Source organism: Megascapheus bottae, chromosome 14 (genome assembly GCF_031878675.1).
Source record: "Megascapheus bottae isolate mThoBot1 chromosome 14, mThoBot2.hap1, whole genome shotgun sequence".
Taxonomy (NCBI): Eukaryota; Metazoa; Chordata; class Mammalia; order Rodentia; family Geomyidae; genus Megascapheus; species Megascapheus bottae.
Genome location: NC_143522.1, coordinates 15,226,343 through 15,244,648, shown reverse-complemented (window position 1 = coordinate 15,244,648; position 18,306 = coordinate 15,226,343). Strand labels below are relative to the sequence as shown.

Below are 18,306 nucleotides of genomic sequence, written 5' to 3'. Positions count from 1 at the left end.
TATTCTTGTACTTTGTGCTGTGAAATTAGTGACTGCTTATAAGTTCCTCACCAGATTCCATCTGTTTGCTTTTACTCAAGCTGTCTTACCATCCTGTACCACTCTTCCCTCTCCCCTTCTACTTCTCAAGCACTGCCTGGGCCATTATCTCTTCTGTGGTACCTTCTTCAAACTCCAGAATATGTTGTCTTGTCTCAGCAGCCCTAGTGATTTCTATCTTTTATGAACTTCTTTTCTATAAAATGTGTCTTTTATGAAAATTATATATATCTAGACATCAGTGGCTCCATGCCAGTAATCCTAGCTACTCAGAAAGCTAAGATCTGAGGATCACAGTTCAAAGCTAGCTTGGGCAGAAAAGTCAGTGAGGCTCTCATCTCCAATTAACTACCAGAAAGCCAGAAATGGAGCACTAGCCTGAAGCACAAAAACTCAGGGACAATGCCCAGCCCCAGGATTGGCACAAAAAATAAAAAAAGAAAATTCTACATATGTGTGAGTGCATGTGTGTGTGTCTGTATGTGTGTATGTGTGTGTGTGTGTGTGTGTGTGTGTTCCACTAAGTATAAAAATCCTCTAATCCTTATCTGATTAATTTCTATAGCTTAGTATAGTTGTTGTCAAGTCATATGTTTTGCATCTTTGTACAGTTTGTGTATTGAAATCCTAATGCCAAAATGATGACACTTCGAAGTGGTGCCTTTGTAAAGTAACTAGGTAATAAGGAAAAAACTCATCAAGATGGGCTCAGTGCCTTAATACAAGTGACCCCAAGTGTTCGATGACCCTCCTCTGCCAAGTGAGGAAATAGATATGACAGCCTACACACAGGAAAAGGTCCTCACCAGAACCTGGCTGTGCTGATCCCCAGATTTCAGATTTCCAGCCTCCAGAACCATGAGAAGTATATTTTGTTTTTAATAAACCAATCTATCTATGGTACTTTGTTATCGCAGCCTGAACTACGACATTGTTGACCTAATCTACACCAGATTTTTGAAGATCCAAGAGGTTAGGTGATTCTTTCATCCATTCATCGATCATCCATCCTAGACATACTTGTTGAACACAAATTTTTCTTGCCGGAAATGGTTTGAGGTACCAATAAAAGAATAAATAGGATTTGTCTCCCTAGTGCTCACATCTTAATAAAAAGATTGCAAGTGCTAATAAATGACAAAAGAGAAAAAACAGGGGAATGACTAAGGGTGGGTGGGAGGCTAACCCCAATATTTCTCCCTCCTCCTCCACTTTCTTCTTCTTCTTCTTCTTCTTCTTCTTCTTCTTCTTCTTCTTCTTCTTCTTCTTCTTCTTCTTCATTTTTTGGGGCCAGTACTAGAGCTTGAACTCAGTGATTCAAGCCTTCCTGTAGCTTTTTATTCAAGACTGGTACTCTACCACTTAAGCTATAGCTTTGATTTCAGTTTTTTGATGGTTAACTGAAGATAGACTTGCTAACTTTCCTTCCCCAGCTGGTTTCAAACTGTGATCCTTCGATCTCAGTCTCATAAGTATCTATGAGCCACCAGTAATTTTAATAGGGCAAACCCAATAATATTTTTCCTTGATGACTTGCTAATATGAGAATATGAAGATACATATGCTCTGATGCATACTTACTTGTAGGTTTGTTCATAACTGTTATGAAATATATTATACTATCTTTAATAATTATAATAAGCAGATATCATTGTGCAATCCTGTTTGGTTTATTCACGTTGCTTCATTTGTTCCTAAGAAAAATGCAAGTGTCATATTATCTTCACACTGTGATTTGAAAACTGGGATTCCAAAAAGGACAATGTTTTATTTCTAGGCTAGATATCATAATATGGCTAGTTTTTCCTAACCAGATTTTCTAGTTTGTTGTTTGACTATGGGGCTTAAACTCTGGGCTGGACCGCTGTCTCTGAGTTCTTCCAACTCAAAGCTAGTGCTTTATTACATTGAGCTATAGCACCACTTTTTGTATCCTGGTGGCTAATTGGAGATAAGTCTCATGGGCTTTGGTGTCTAGGCTGGCTTTGAACCACAGTCCTCAGACCACAGCCTCCTGAGTAGCTAGGATTATAGATGTGAGCCACTGGTGCTCAGATCCAACATTCCTTTCTTTTTATAATATGATGCTGTTCTTCAAGCCTCTTCTACCAACCATAATTCCTGAAGACAAGCCTTCAATTGATTCATCTTAGCTTTGTAGTAGCCTTTTATATGCTATGCCCCTCACATCAGATACCTGAGGGAAGGGGGAAAGGTTCTGGAAAGACTCAACTATTGATATGCCAAGATGGTCTTTAATTATCTGACATGCCTCAACTAGATACTTCTCCTTGATTTATAACTATTGGAGACATTGGATTTGTGATTCCAATAGCATGATTCTATTTAAAAAAAACTTTAACTCCTGAGAGTTTCAACAATTTTTTTCTCTTTAACTAAGAAAGTCAAGTGGGGAACAGAAACTAAAGACATCTATTTAATAACTTAAGAACATGCTATTTCACTCAGTAAATGATTAATCGGAATTATTCTGGAGTCTGGAGACCTAATGAGAACAAGAACAGACACATTAAAATGTGCAACCCTGAAGAGGAACAGGATGCTGACCTTTTGTACTACACTGAACATGAATCTTGCATCGGCAGCAAGGGTAGTAAACCACAATGGTTTGATGACAAGTTGGACATGGTTTTTGAGTCTTTTGTTTTTAAAACAGAGCTCTAATATTTGCAGGTATGTGAACAAAGTTAAGATCCAGTCACTTTGGCTCTCAATAGCAGGGCCATACTTAGATTTCGGCTGTGAGAGAACTAGTTTAAAAAATATAGCCTACTTGTTCCGCAGGCAAAGAACTGCAGATGATTCTAGAAGAGAAATCCCATCATCCTTTCACCATATCCTGATCTGATGAAAAATAATACATAATAGCACCCAGTTCAGTTTGAGAAAACTGATAGCTACAAATGATAAAAGATCACAGAGGAAAAAATAGAAAGGGAAGGGAAGACAACAGTTGTACAAGAACTAGAGAGCCTAGCTAAAGGTGAGGTGATAAAAGTGAGATTTAACCTGGAGCTAAACACAATCATGGTGGGAAGTTCTTCCTGTTCACTAATTTACTAAAGACAAAGAATAAGAGAGTTCCCTAAACATTCACAGAAAGTGAATTGTAAGAATTACATGGAAAGCCGGGCACCACGATGGCTCACATCTGTGATCCTAGCTACTCAGGAGGCTGAGATCTGAGGATCAAGGTTCAAAGCCAGCCTGGGCACAGAAGGATGTGAGAGTCTTATCTCCAATTAACCTCTTGAAAACGGAAAGTGGGGCTTGGCTCAAGGGTAGGGTAGTAGCCTTGAGCTGAAGAGCTCAGGGACAGCACCCAGGCCAAGAGGTAGGACAGTAGGCTTAAGCTGAAGAGCTCAGGGACAGTGCCCAAGCAGAGTTCAAGCCCCATGACCCACACATACAAAAAAAAAGAAGAATTAAATGGATAATAATAATGATATTGTCTACTTTAGGCTCAAACACTCAAATAATAAGGCCTCGTTTCTTAGCGAGGCCATCAGATTCTTTATGCACAGCAGAAATAGATAGGATGGCATGTAACAAAGTTCTCATTTTGACCGCTACTTCATATTTTGCAAATTTAGTCTGTATTCAAACACAGACTCATGCTGCTGGTTAATATGGGAATTTTAATCACTCCTTATAGTTACTTCTCATAATGACAGTATGTTCAAAACTACCTCAAATTTTGGAGCTACTCAGTGACATTTCGGATAGACTTTTGAATATTTTGGCTCTTTACCCGGGCAGCTTGAGAGTATATATGTGTATTATGTCTTAGGTTCTGCCTAAGTCAACTTTACATTTTTCTGAGGCTTTTTTAAATGTTCAAGGCTATCCTTCCTATTATAAGATCAAAGATTTGTGATTCAGAAATTGTTCTTTTGTCTAAAAATAACTCATGTTGCTGAGAAATTGTTCAATCTGATTATGTGTAGGAGAAAAGTCCACTCTTTTCATCTCCTCCAGGAAATTCCTTGTTCAGAACTGTTGGACTATGGAAATGAAGGAACTTTCCATGGCAACCAATACTTCCATTCATTTCTGAGCCACATTCTGCTAATGCAAATGTTGTAATCTAGTTTTGATGAGAATGCAATTCCAATGTGTGATTTAATCGTGGTTAAGTGTCTTTCAGGTTCACTAGACATTGAGTAGTTTATGTCTTTATTCTGTCCAAATAGGAGTAAATCCCAGGAAAGAATTACTCTAGGCTACCATAATTCCTTCAGAAATGGCAGTGAAATCCCTGAAGCCAGTAGGATGCAGGGTAACATGAAGCAAAGAAAAGGAAAGCCGTCTTTGGATTCTCCTCTTAATTTACCCTTTAGTCTGGGAACAATACAAAGCTATAATTAGATTTGTCCTTCCTTTTTTGTGTCTTTCCTTTCCATCCCTTCCTTTCAATTCACATATGGTTTATTGCAACAAGTCTCAGCTCAAATGTCTCGTCTTCTCTAAACCTGACTACCACCTAAAATTTATCTGCTTTCTCCATTCAGCCAAAGCATTTAGACTGTGGCAATGAACACATGCTGTTCAATGTAATTATTTATTTACTGATCACACTTTTCCTTCTTACATGATAGCTTGAGCATGAAGACTATGCTTTATATAAAGAACTACAGTTACAGAATATTAAAATGTACCTGATGTTTATTTAATAATGTGATCCACTCAATTAATCCTTACTTTGCACCTACTATATGCCAGGCAAAACAGACCCATTTATTATCTTAATATTATGGCTTGCAATCCAGTAACATAAATGCATGCAGGTGTAATGCCACCTAGTATATATCTGTGGTTCAACAAATTTCAAATAACCATAATGAGCATAAAACATATGCCCTGAGAGGAAGCTCATAAGATGTCACAAGAGATTTCTATCTACAAGAAGGAACACTGTTAGCTTCTTACAGAATTTCCCTAGGGATATGTTATAGATATCTCAGGCAACCAAGCTTAGCTTAACTTAAGCAAAAATGTACAATGCAATGCTCTGATGACATAGTGTTCTAAAAGAACTCTATCAGATCAAGTCTGATTCTCTTTGCCTCAACAATTGACCTTAGATATTGAACTTCTACTTGACTGAAGCTTCTTTGCTTTCAAATAGAGATCTTGACACATCAGCTACAGTGCTTGTAAATCAATTATGGCAAAACCCCACTGGTTTCTCACAGCTATGACTACCTAGATTTCACAAAAGGAAGGGAAAGGAAGGAGAGGGGAGGGGAGGGGAGGGGAGGGAAGGGAAGGGAAGGGAAGGGAAGGGAAGGGAAGGGAAGGGAAGGGAAGGATTTCTGAGCCTTAATGTCACATTGTCTGAGAATTTTCCTTCATTCCAAATCATGAGACTCAGGCATGCCACAAAAGTAAAGGTAAAGGTAAAATAATACATATGCTCTATTTTAAACAAAGCACACAAATACAAATTGAGCCATGTCTAGCTACAGCTAGAAAGCACAAAATCCAACTTTGCAAGTGTCGACTTCCTTGTGAGCTCAAAGGCCTTTCATCTGTACCACTGCATTTAATTTATAAAGCACAGAGATCTGTGGGACAAGAGTCTTGGTTCAATGAAACATAGTGACATATTTCAATGACAAACCCAAAGTTACCCAGCCATCATACACTAGGACCAAAGAATAGGACATCTCCAAGTCCTAAGTCCTCTCCCCTCATAGATTAGTTTAGATTAGACATCAGACACAGTATTGATCGAGGGATCTCATTTGTTCATGCACAGCTTTGTGAGACAGTGCATTCAACGGAGTTGTGTGAACTTTACCTCTTTAAGACAACCCATGAAGTTGTTGCTCACAGGTGAACCTGGCAAGTCGGCTGTACTTGGGCTTCCTCCCACATAGAAGAAATCATCGGAGCCCAGCATGGTATAATCCTCCTGTGTGTAGCCCGTTGTGGTGAGGATGCCATCCACAGAGATTGTCACCTGGTGATGGGACATAGGGACAAAAATAATTCCCAACAATGACCTTACAGATCTATCAAACTCAGTCAGCTTCCCCTATTTGTAACATCAACATCTTTAGACTTTGGTGAAGTATTCTTTGTCAATTTGCTTTGGTTTTAGTATGTGCATCCAAGTTCCATTTTCTGGTCTGCTCCCTGTGTCCCAAGCCTGCAGCCTACACATGGGAGAGTTTGTCAGAATTGCCAAGCCGAACACCTCGCTCTACCCATTTCACATCTTTCTCAGTCAGGCTAGAAAATGGAACCATCCTCAGACGATATTACTTGTCTTAGTTTATTGCTAAAATGATGTTAATTTTCTTATATGATTGTTAATCATGGTGGGAATGGAAAAGAGCAAAGGAGACATTTGACAATGGGGTTTGTTATGGGTTGGTCTTTGGTTGTTGATGGCTTTTCTTTTCCTGTTTTTCTTTTCCTTTAAAATTTGTTTCTTTTTCGGCCCACGCCACATAGACAGACATGCATTGTGGGAGGGAAGGAGAAAGGTATGTATTCTGATGTGCTGAGGGTGATTCATGCTATGGACCACTCCAGGATACCCACCCCTGCCCTCCTTCGGCTGCCACCACCACTGAGAGAAGAAAGAACTCAGCCCCAAACTTTAACAAAATATTTGTTTAAGGAAAGGTGATAATGCCCATGGGGGAAAGAAAATAGCAACTAAACCCCCAATGTCCATTAGAGGAGCAGAGGGCAAAGAGAAAAGATGGCACCTCGAAGCTTGCACATACCATACATTAAAGCTCCCATGCGAAAATAATCTGGAGCCAAGAGAAAAGGTAGAAGGGGAAAAAAAAGGAGGAACTGTGGGAAAGGGTAAGGAGAAATAAAAGCACCAAAATCTATTTCACACTTACATGCACTGAACAAACTGAAGAAGGAGATGGAATGGGTTATTTTTTTAAAAAAAAATCACTCAAAACTAAAAAAAAATAAAATTAAAAAAAAATCCTTCCCCTACCTGCCACTTCCTCACTGAAGTAAGGAAATAGAAAAGAAAAAGGAAAAGGTCCAAACCCAACCCCAAAATACATGAAGTATGAGTGGAGAACGCAGACAGAGGAAACCAAAGAGAAGAAAGTTGGATTGTGTTAATGGTTAATAGGTTGTTAGTAATGGAGAGGAACATGATGGAGCAAACGCTGATGCCAATGGGATGTTCCACGAGACAGGGCCATGCCATGCAGAGCTGGATGGGGAACACAATTAGTGTAGTTCCCATTGATCACGGTGATGGGAGGATAGGAAAATAGGGAAAGAAGAATATAGGACCAGGAGCGTTTTCACCCCCAGATCCCCTGTGGCAGCTATGGCCACACAAAAGGGAAAGAGACAGGGGGTTAGGATGTGGGAGGAGAGGAAAGAGAAAGGAGGAAGGGGTGGGTGGGGGCAAAGGAAGACCCTGAGACAAAGAAGTCTCACTGGAAAGCTCAGTCATTCCTAGTCTGTAACTTGGAGGTCACAAAATAAAATGTAACTAAATGGAAACAGTCTCTTTAAAAAATAGTTTTAAGGGGAAAAATTAAAAAAAGCCTAGAAAATGAAAATGGCTTCACCAAACTTCATCAAATATTATTTCTAGGACAGGCATATATCCTTGTCTGTTTTTATTTTAATTAAAAAGAAAAACATATTGTATTTGGTTTTTCAACAACAAAATAAAAAGTGAAAAGGAAGAGGGAATAAGTATAAGGAGACTTAAAGAGGGGTTTCAGGGGGAGGAGAAGAGGGGCAACACACGGCAAACCCAAAAAAAGAGACAATAAGAATGATATCTACCAGACAATGTAGTTTGTTTACCATAGCGTGTCCGATGCCTGAGTGCTTTGCGGAGAAGGGGGAAGAAAGGAAATTAAAAATTGTGAACAGAACGATTGTTAATTAAAAAAACTAAAAACAAAGATGAGTCGTTAGGGTGTTAGTACATTAGTCGGTTAGTAAATGACACATCGCATGAATGATCTTGTGTTAGTTTTTCAAAAAAAAAAAAAAGATACCCAACACAGAAAGAGAGAGTGGGGAAACGACAATGAGACCTGGACTTCATGGAAAACCTCGCCCCAGGGGCAGAGCCAGGATAGGAGCTGTTCACGGGCTCCCCACCTGCTACCATTCAGACCACACCTCATCTCAGTGACAGTTAGCCTTCTACTTCCCAGGACCTCTCTTGAATGACTACTGCCCAGGCACCCCTCCCACCCTAATCCTTACACATTCCCCTGTCCTGAAAGAAAACACACCCCAAGTTTACAGTTCAGGCAAGATAAACATCTAAACATCAAATAGGTTGGGTTTGGGGGCTTGCTATCTTTCACATCTGAATCTAACTACAGTATGACCTTGTTCTTGGAAAGACCTGAAACACTTTGTGAGTGCACACCTCACAAAGGGAGGTTGCCTTCTTGCAGCCCACTCTAGATTTCCATTGGCGATATAAAGATCCTTGAGGCCCCATGTGGATTTGTGCAATGGGAGAAAGACAACTGTTTACTTACATTTTAGAATAGTTCTGTCCGTTATAATGCATCATTTTTTTTAAAAAAATAATCTTTTTATTGGCTAATGAGGTTATCATTTTTTGTTGACTTTGCCAGATTTGGGGGAGTCTCTCTGCCTGCATTCCAGCTTTTGAGAAAGTTATTACATGGAGAGAAGTTCTTATCAGGGAGAAGAGCATGTTAAAATGACTTAGAAGCACCCTCCCTTTGTACAATAATCCACCTCCTTGTTACTAACTTCAAGTACCACATTACCAACACACTCAGAGCTGGGAGGCTGAGAGGGTGGAAGATCTGTAACCCCAGTTTTGTGCCTATGGTTTAGCAAATGAGGCAGCAAGAGGTAAAACAATGAATGTATGGGGTTCGCCTTGGTCTCTGGCAAGCTAAAGGCAAACCTATTTCATTTGCACATGCACACACATGCAAACTTTACCATGTTCATCCCAATAGCAGTTATAATTTGGAGCAAATGCAATCAGTCCAGCAAAATACCTGAGCTTGGCTCTGAGTTGATTTGAAGACAGAGCTACAGGTTAATGACTTTGAAGGAAGAATGGAAGAGTTCTATTCTGTTTAGTAATAAAGCCTCCAGGAAAGTCTGGGTAAATTTTCCTCAGGTTTTTTTTTTTCCACAGAAGCTATTGGATCTTACCAATAATGTAGATGGGTTGCCATAAGCTTAAATATTTATAAAGCTATTTATAATTTATTGGGTATAGATAAGGAGCTTCCACTCCTTCAGACATATTCTAGGGAACTCAAAAGATGTTATAAAATATTTTGAGCAGTCACAATAATAATCTTAGATTATTCAACACTGAAAAGATTTCATTTGCAAAATCAACTCTGCCTTTCAGAGATTTCCCTCTATTTCAGTAACGTACATTTGGAAACAAAATTCAATCAGGATTTAAATGAGGTCCAATTATAGGTACGTTTTCACAGAGCTCCATACATTCTCTGTGAAGAGATACCCGAATATCTCAGGACCTCGGAGGACTTGGCTAGGACAGAGAGCTCTCCTTAGCTGCATGTTGGCACCAGACAGAAGCAGTCACCTCTGGGACGAATGCTTAGCCTGTAAATCATCTGCATGTCACAGTGACTCTAGCACTCAGACCATGGATGAGCTCATAATCCTTCTGGAACAGAAGGCGCTTTGCATATTTAGCCACCACACATGGCTGGGGAGCATTGTAATCAGCATTTCACAAACAGAAACTGTGATAGAATAAGGTTTAGTGGCTTGTCCAAGGGCACAGAGAGGAGCTGGGCCTTTGAACTTGAAACAGAAACAGAACAGGAACCCTTTGGGGTGGTTCTTCACCAACTGCTTTGACCATACCATCACAGCACATATTTGAATCACAGTTTGGTTTATCCTCTTTCATGGAAAGGATTTAATTGAGACCTGGTATTATTTCAGAAAATGTTTTCAGTGGAAACAAAATTGGACCTTTGTTAGGCAATTGCAATCATTCTATAATGGGCAGGAAGTACATGCATTGGGAGAGAGTTATAGAAAGAAATTTTTGAGAACTGTGGCCTCACACTGTTCTTTAATGCTTCAAAATCTAAACTTCTGTGGCCTAAGGCCTAAAGGGTATTATTTTGTATCTGCCAATCACACCTGGCAATAGGTCATATTTCACTCTTTGGTCTAGTCTTTACATTTCTGCATCAGCAAATGGAGATTCATTTGGGCTTCCATGACAAAAAAGGAGATCTTTTGAAGTAACTATGGGCAGGGGACAATGAAGAAAACATCAGCATTAGGGTTCTTTGAGATCTTGTAGGGAAAACAGAACCATGACTCAAAAAAGTCAAATTCACATTAAGGTAAGAAGGTTGGGGTCTTCAAGTCTTGTGTTTTTTGACAATATTACTATATAGATAGAATGAAATCTCTCAACCAGGTGGTTACTTTGATTCATTCAAGTGTGCAAATGAATGTTTTGACTGGAGTTTCTTTCCATTGTATGCTAGCCTATGCTATCTGCTTACTATTACTTAAGAGTCATGTTTTTACCAAACACAAAATGCATATAAACATCTGTCATGTCCTATGCTTTCATGTTTACATGAAAAGGCATTAAATTAATCAAAACTGTTTGATAAGCACTTTCTGGAAACGGGCAGTATTTTCTGATTAATACAGGATCGATGCTATCCAACTAGGTTACATGACAGATTTGCAAGTAGGAAAATCTACTTTGCAAGAGGAAACAACATGAAAAAAAAATGATCTCAGTAGAGATTGTGACTTCTATGGAATATGCTTTTACCACTATGTGCTAATAAGGTATTGTTATTCTTCTTTGTATAATTGTTACTTTGTTATTATAATTATTATGAGATGCAAAACAACTTTGCTTGGCTCAGACTCCCTGGAAGTATTGTCACCTGACGAAGCTGCCTGCTTAGAATCCGCAAGCGATGGGAGGGAGTTCTCAAGCACGCACAGAATCAGGAAAGCTGCTCCAAAGTTGACATTTTTATTTGGGTTCTTCCACTTTCCAGGCCTCCCAGTCAACGGAAGAGTCTTGGAGGTAAAAGACCAGGGCAAGAAGGTTGGACTATCGCATCAGGGAACAGAGAAACAGGAATTCAGAAAGATCTCAGCTAATTCCAAGTTGAGAGGTTAACACAGTAGGAGAAGAAAAAGGAAAAAAAAGTAAATAATTGAGGTGGGATATTAAATTAAAATTACAGGGAGGGAAAAGCAAATTTTTCTGGAAGGAGTTAAATTTATGACAACATCATGGCAATGGCTCACTTAATTAAAAAGGAAAACATACATTCAAAGAATGAGGAAAATCTGTCAAGCTGCAGCCACAAAATGCTGTCCCTAATTGAATTTAACAATAACATGGTAAGATTCAAATGTAATTAAGAAAATGGTTTAGAACAGAAAAAAAAAGAAAGAAAAGAAGGCAGGGGAAGAAAGATGAAAGTACTTATCACTTTTATTATCTATACAACTGATTTTTGTTCTTAAATAACAAGCACAGAAAGGAGAATTGAAGTATGAGGAGAAACATATTTTAATCATTTTCCTTAGGAAATTGCAAAGATTGGGAGAAAGGTGCTGCCATAACCAAACCTATAGAGTTCTACCCATGTCCTCCTATATCACAAATTTTCTACCTAAGAGGAGCCTTCCAGGCTCTCTCTGTCCCCAGCCATTACCTGCCGGAGGTTTCGTGTCACTTTGACATCATGCCAAGCGTTGTCATTGAATTTTCCATTCACTGGCTCCACAATGGCCTCAAAGGCTCCGGACCCCAGGTTAATGACCAAGGAGACCGCGCCATCCTTCAGAGCCAAGTTGACATAGTCGGCTGACTTGCCCGTGTGCAGAATGAGCCCATTGCGCTGCCAGGTCTTAAAGGAGAGGGTAATTTCATCACTGCTGCTCTGGATGGGGTTCTGGGACAGGTCATAGCACAGGTATTCCGAACCTCGGAAAGTGGCCACGTTCTCCTCTCGAGCTGTAGGGGAAGAAAAGTAGACAATTGTCAACACTTGACAGGCAAGAGTCAGATCTGTACCCTGTGGAAGAGAACACAGCTCATAGCACTGCCCCTGCCCTGGTGCCAAGCCTGCATTCCTCCAGCCTCCATCAGGGAAACTATACCAACTATGCATCCACACCAGGACAGAAGACAAAGTGGGGCCCAATAGCTAGCAGCAATTGTATGCGAAACAGACCATGGAGACTTACACTGCTTTTGGCCTCAACCATGCTTTTTAAATACTTGTAGAAGAACTGAGTAGAATGGCTAATTAACCACTCTGACAAAGGACTCTTTCACAGTAGGTACCTTTTTACTGACCAATAACTAGAATCAATTACCCTGAAAGGTTTGGCTCTGATTTCCACCCATTAAGAACTCAGTAACTTTTGTTCTGTGGTCAAGTCCTGGACACAATGGAACCGGGCTGAGTGATTAAAGAGGAAGTTAGATTTGAGAAGGTGATCAGCAGATGAGAATATTAGAAGAGAGTCAAACTTAGTAATATGTTTTTGAGAACACAGCAATACCACCCATATTCTCAAATAAACGAGACGTTTGCTATGCGGGTGTGGAGAAGTATCCTTTCAGGATGGCTGTTCCTATAGCCACAACCATCACCCCCACTCTCCACCCCTGAGGAGGTCCATAATACCATTCCAGTGTGGAGGCCGTACTCTTTTGAGGACCACATTCCCATGCTGAAAGGCTCTAAGCCCCTATCTAATGATGCCACATCTTTCTATGTAGTTCTTGTCTTTGGGCCCATCTTTCTGAGGTAAACCGTGGTGTCTCTATCTACACCTGGAGGTACAAGGAGAGCCACAGGACTATTTGCAAGCTGTGACAGTGCTTACAACATGGACCACGGCATCCATAAACATTTATCCAGACCTCTTGTAATATAGGGCAGAGTCGGAGGTGGAGAAAGAATGGAGACAGTCCTTGGGCTAAGGATCAAGGAAGTGACAATCTTCTAGTGCAAAACTCCATAGAATCTAAATGTGGACCTTTAAGTACAGTCTTGCTAGCTACCATAGTCTTATCAAATGAAGAGACTAGGACATAGTTAATTTCACCATTTGTTGATTTAAGGTTTTTTTGTTTGTTTGTTTTTGCCAGTCCTGAGGCTTGAACTCAGGGCCTGGGCACTGTCCTTGAACACTGTTTGCTCCAGGCTAGCCTTTTTTGTGTATGTAGTACCAAGGAATTGAACCCAGGGCTTTGTGCAGGAGAGACAAGCATTCTACCACTAGGCTACGCTCCCATTCTTCCTTGAGGTGTAAGTTTAATGCACAGTATATCTACTTCCATTTGCCTTCTTGCTACTCTCAAGTACAGTGAACCACTTAGTACACTCTAAGTAGTATAAGGTTGTCCAAACATTCTTCTCAAAGCTCCTTGTTAATAAAAAGGGGGGAGGGCAACAGTAGAAACCCAGATCAGCAATTTCCCTTGAAAAACTAGGGTTATTAAGTAAAGTTGAAAGAAATCTATTTTCCCTACAGAATTGTTTTCTAGCCAAGTTCATCTCAACTGAGATTTATTTTATGACTGAACTAACATAAAGTAAGGATTGTCTTACATACAGTAAGAAAGGTAGAGGAACTACTTTTTATTATATGGAAAGATGACCACTTGTTAGGTATTATTTATTAACCATAATGTAAAAACACCCTTAAATATGAATGACAACTTCATATTTGACAGAATTGAAGAAGTTCCTTCTTTGTGTTCTATAGGGACTCAACAATATATTTTTGTAGGCAGATACACTGGCATGAACCAAAACACCTGACTGCCTATATATGACTTACCTACATCTTACACACATATATAAGGAAAAAGGACCACTAGACACACAACCAATGCCTGATGCACTTTGTCAAATTATCCCTCAAGCACTCATGAAGTATAAATTCGGCACCATCTGCATGCTTGAGAAAGGTCTATCCAATCTTCCAGCCACCTGTCGGCTTCATGATCTCTCTTTTCATTTTTGGAGAGATGTGCTTGTTGAAATGAAACTGGACAACGGACCTGGAGGTTACTCTGGTCTGGAGTAGAAGATGTCTCATCAAATGCAGCTGTCATAACACAACCCTTCCTCCTGAAATGGACATGCACAGAGACAACTACCTTGCATGTCCTTAGGACTCCACATGGGAAAGTGGCCATTGTGTATGAACATCTCCGCTGCATCACTGAAGTGAATTAGGTATGACAAGAAAGCAATGCCTGTTATGAGAAACTTAGAATCATCACCAAGGGTTCTTCAAGATGGGGAAGCTTTGAGTATAATAGGCAGGCCCGAGGATATAATTTAATGTGCGAGGTAGTTCTTAATATTTTCCATGTAATTACTGGAAGGAGTCTGTCAAAATAATAAATTTTAGAATTAAAAGAAATTTAAGGGATTGTCTGTATTAATGCCTGGAAAGAATAAGGGTGTGGTGTTCAGGACCTGGAGTACCTCTAAATATTTTGTCTAAATATTAGTAACTCTTAGCCAATAATCTGAATATTGCACAAGCTTCCAGTTTACTTCTTCTAAGGTCCTGAAGGATTCCATAGAATTTGGAGCTTACAAACCATGTTAGAGGAGGAATAAATTGTGGCAGGAATCAATTCTTCTCTTACTTGCCAAAGCATACATGCTCAACCAAAGAAATGGTTCCCTAACCCAGTAAAATCTGGCTGTGTTTAAGATAAGAGAATTTGTCTTATACTGTAGGCCTCAAAGAGCATCACATATAAACATATAAAAACAATATGAGAAATCAGTGATTGTTATCCTTAATGTACTATGTTATCTCTCATCTCTTTTGCTGTCTCTTGGTTATCTCATATTGTTACAGTATTTCACTTTGTTATCTGATATATTGGATATATGCGTGTTTGGTTATTTGAAATTGGATAGGAAAGGGGGGAAAACAAGATGAGGGTGGGGGTGGGAGGAGGAAAATGGGGACCAAGACATGAGAAAGGTTATTAATCTATGTGAAGTAATGCACCTCCCATCTGGCGAATGTAATGTAACCCTTCTATTAATTACAATAAAAAATATATGGAAAAAAACAATATGAGAGAGAAAACATCTATGCAAATTACATGAATGTTTATGCAAATATAAAACAAAAAGTTTTATGTGGCTAAGTGCTTTCCAAATGGAAACTGCTACAATAGTTCATAACTTCTGAATCTTTGTTCAATGATGCATTTACTCCATTTACCTCTCCTCTGGCTCAGAGGAGTAGACCAACAGTAGCATCAACGAAACTGCCAACTTGTCCCTTAACATCAGACAAAAAAAAGTCTCTAAATCATACTTCAAAGAGCAAACTTTCTTTTTAATTCATCAGATACTTTCCCTATAACTCATAGTGGAATTACAGCTTGGAAATGCATGTCCCAATCTCTCAAAAGAATAAATAGAGAGCTAGGAAAGAAACTTGGTCTTTTGTTCATTCTCACAACTGACATTACTTTTCTAAGGCCACACCCTGCCTTAATTTCCCCCCAGTAACTGAGCTTCAAGCACTTTCTCTTCACCTTGAAAACCATACTAGGGCTATAATTAACATAACCAAATATGGAAAACCAGGTCAAAATAAGCACAGAATTCTGAGACCATTCACTCCTCCAAACTTTCCACAAAAGAAAAAAAATAGTGACCCCAGTCCATTTTCTGTACATGGTATTTACACTGAGAGGGGAAGTCAAAGAGACAATGTAGTCACCTTGTATGCATTCAAGCTAATCCGTGGAGAAAATGAATGTGGGGTTTATGTAACCCAGAACCCAACAGCTTAGCATAAAGCTATAGCTTGGCAAGAGAGAAGATACTTACACAGCTAATGGACTGTTTAGATCCATTTAAATTATATCACCTCAAACTTTACAATCAATTGCCTAAGTGTTAAAATAAAAATGTTATTCCCACTGCATGAAAACACAGAGCCCAACTCTGTATGACAACAAATCATTTACCTGTTATTTGTAAGTGTTCAATTGATTAAGCACTAGATGTAATCTAATATATGGGTAACTAGAAATTTCAAACCAGTTTGCATGAGAGATGGGAAGCATTGGTCTTACAAATGGCTTGCTCATCAAAAATACTAATATCTGCATAGCAGTTATGAGCATTTACTCAAGTGTATCTTCTCCTCTCCACTCTCCCAAACTTAACTTATATAATAAGACAGATTTCTCTGAGAAATTCTGAAGTACATTAAAATAGTGTAAGCATTGTAATCTTTTCTTACAATGCAGCTGTAAGAGAGGTGGCCTGTGATTCCTAATGTGTTATTGTCATAAGTACACAAACTCTACTTTGAAATAATATGGATCTTGTTTTGAAGTTTTTAGGGATCTATTGCCTAATATTACTACAGGAATGAAAGAGAACTATCCATATCTTTAAGTGTCTTACACTTGTAATCCTAGCTACTGAGGAGACTAAAAACTGAGGATCATGGTTCAAAGCCAGTCCAGATAGGAAAATCCAGGAGTCTCTTATCTCCAATAAACCACTGAGAATCCAAAACTAGAAATGTGGTTCAAGTGGTAGAGTGCCAGCCTAAAAGAAAAAAAATTAAAAAACAAACTATTCAGGAACAGTACCCATACTCTGAGTTCAAGCCCCAGGACTAGAAAGTACTTGCGCGCGCACACACACACACACACACACACACACACACACACACACACGCCATCTTTAAAGTCCTTTTACAAGGGTTGCCTGGGAAAAGCTGTTTAACTTGGAAATCAGTGTAATTCCCAGAGGTTTGCCTTTCACTGGACAGGAGTGAAAGCAAATTTTCCTGGCCAAACAGCCTTAGGGACAGAAATGCATCAATGTTAGGATGTCAGAGACATGGCAGGAAGCCAAAACTCTGGACCCTTCCGTTCCAAGTGCTGCCAGGGAATTAGAGTTCCCATAGCTTATCCAAATCACTAGGGCTCCTCAGCTGAATCCTGTAGCGCCTTACATCTCAGTCCACTGCTTTGTATCCCCAGAGCTCTGGTTTGCTTTTGCACAACCACACTTGCATTTGTCATTTGTACCCTTCACAGCAGTCCTCACATTGCTCAGAACTCAAATTCCTCAGGACAGGTACCTAACATCCTGAATCTGAAGTTCTGCAGCTAGACAAAGTTCATTCAAAGATGAAATCTGTGGCAATGACAGGTAAAAGCCTTACCCAGGCACCAGGCACTCAATTAGGAAGCAAGAAATTAGGCAGAGATGTGTCTTCAAATTCTCTCGTACTAGCTTAGAAAGTCAGACACTTGGGAAGGCTGATTAAAATGCTAACCCCACTGGAATGGCTATTGCCAGTGGCCCTGAGCAGAGCACCTGCTGTACTCAAGAGAGGGAGACAGAGCCAGCTTCCTAAAACGAGCCTCAGAGATCACATCCCTCATCATCACATCCTTTGTCCTTCAAATTGGCCTCATGCAGCAGTGAGGTACTTTAGCCTGCACTGATGCAAAGTTAACCCTGACTGCCTATCCTGGCGTGGCCCACAGAGGGCTAATGAGGCACAAAAACACATAGGCTGCTGATGCCCTCCCTGTCAGACAAAAGGCCAGCCAGGATGGTTCAGATCAGCCTGTAGTCTATTTTCTGCACATACTACAAATTCAGCACAGCTCAAGATCATCTCAGGCCTCCCTCACCCTTTAGCTGTGAGAGATGTGATGGGTTTTCTAGTTGTGAGCTCACAGATCACCTCCGTTTTAAGCACAGAAGTCTTGGGCATAACAAAGTCTTGTGAATACAAATGAGCCCCAGGTCAGGGTCCCAGTACTACAGATGGAGAATAAGTCTATAATTTGAATATCCGGAGGCTAGAGCATGAGTTTTCTGGTGAGAACCAAGACCAAATAAGGGAAAGGGGGGATGACACATGGAAAAAGGAAGGATCAAAATATTCAATGTACATACGTGAACATGAAACTAGGTACACTGAGGGGAGAATGATGATCAAATTTATTGTACTCACAAACATATTGTGAATGGAATCCCTTTATACAACTGCTTAATGATGATTTGACAAAAAAAAAGTCTACTATGTCATCCTTACTTGGCTTATTTTTGTGGAATAAGTGGTCCAGAGCTGGGGCAAAGCTCCCTATCTATGTAATTTTGAAGGCGTCTCAAGCTTTGACAGTAATGTGACTACCTTGCTTACAAATAGACAGAGTGAGGCAAA

At 39.7% G+C, this 18,306-nt stretch overlaps 1 protein-coding gene across 16 annotated transcripts in view; it reads right to left on the bottom strand.

Annotated features, from left to right (window-relative positions):
• Nrxn3 (neurexin 3) overlaps positions 1-18,306 on the bottom strand; it is a 1,458,248-nt gene that overhangs the window by 1,015,822 nt on the left and 424,120 nt on the right. For all 16 annotated transcript variants that reach the window (XM_090344617.1, XM_090344623.1, XM_090344627.1 and 13 more), the window contains exons 5-6: positions 11,760-12,061; positions 5,864-6,025 (exon numbers count right to left, since the gene is read on the bottom strand). In XM_090344617.1, the coding sequence (XP_090200743.1) occupies positions 5,864-6,025; positions 11,760-12,061 (464 nt within the window). The remainder of the gene's footprint in view (positions 1-5,863; positions 6,026-11,759; positions 12,062-18,306) is intronic.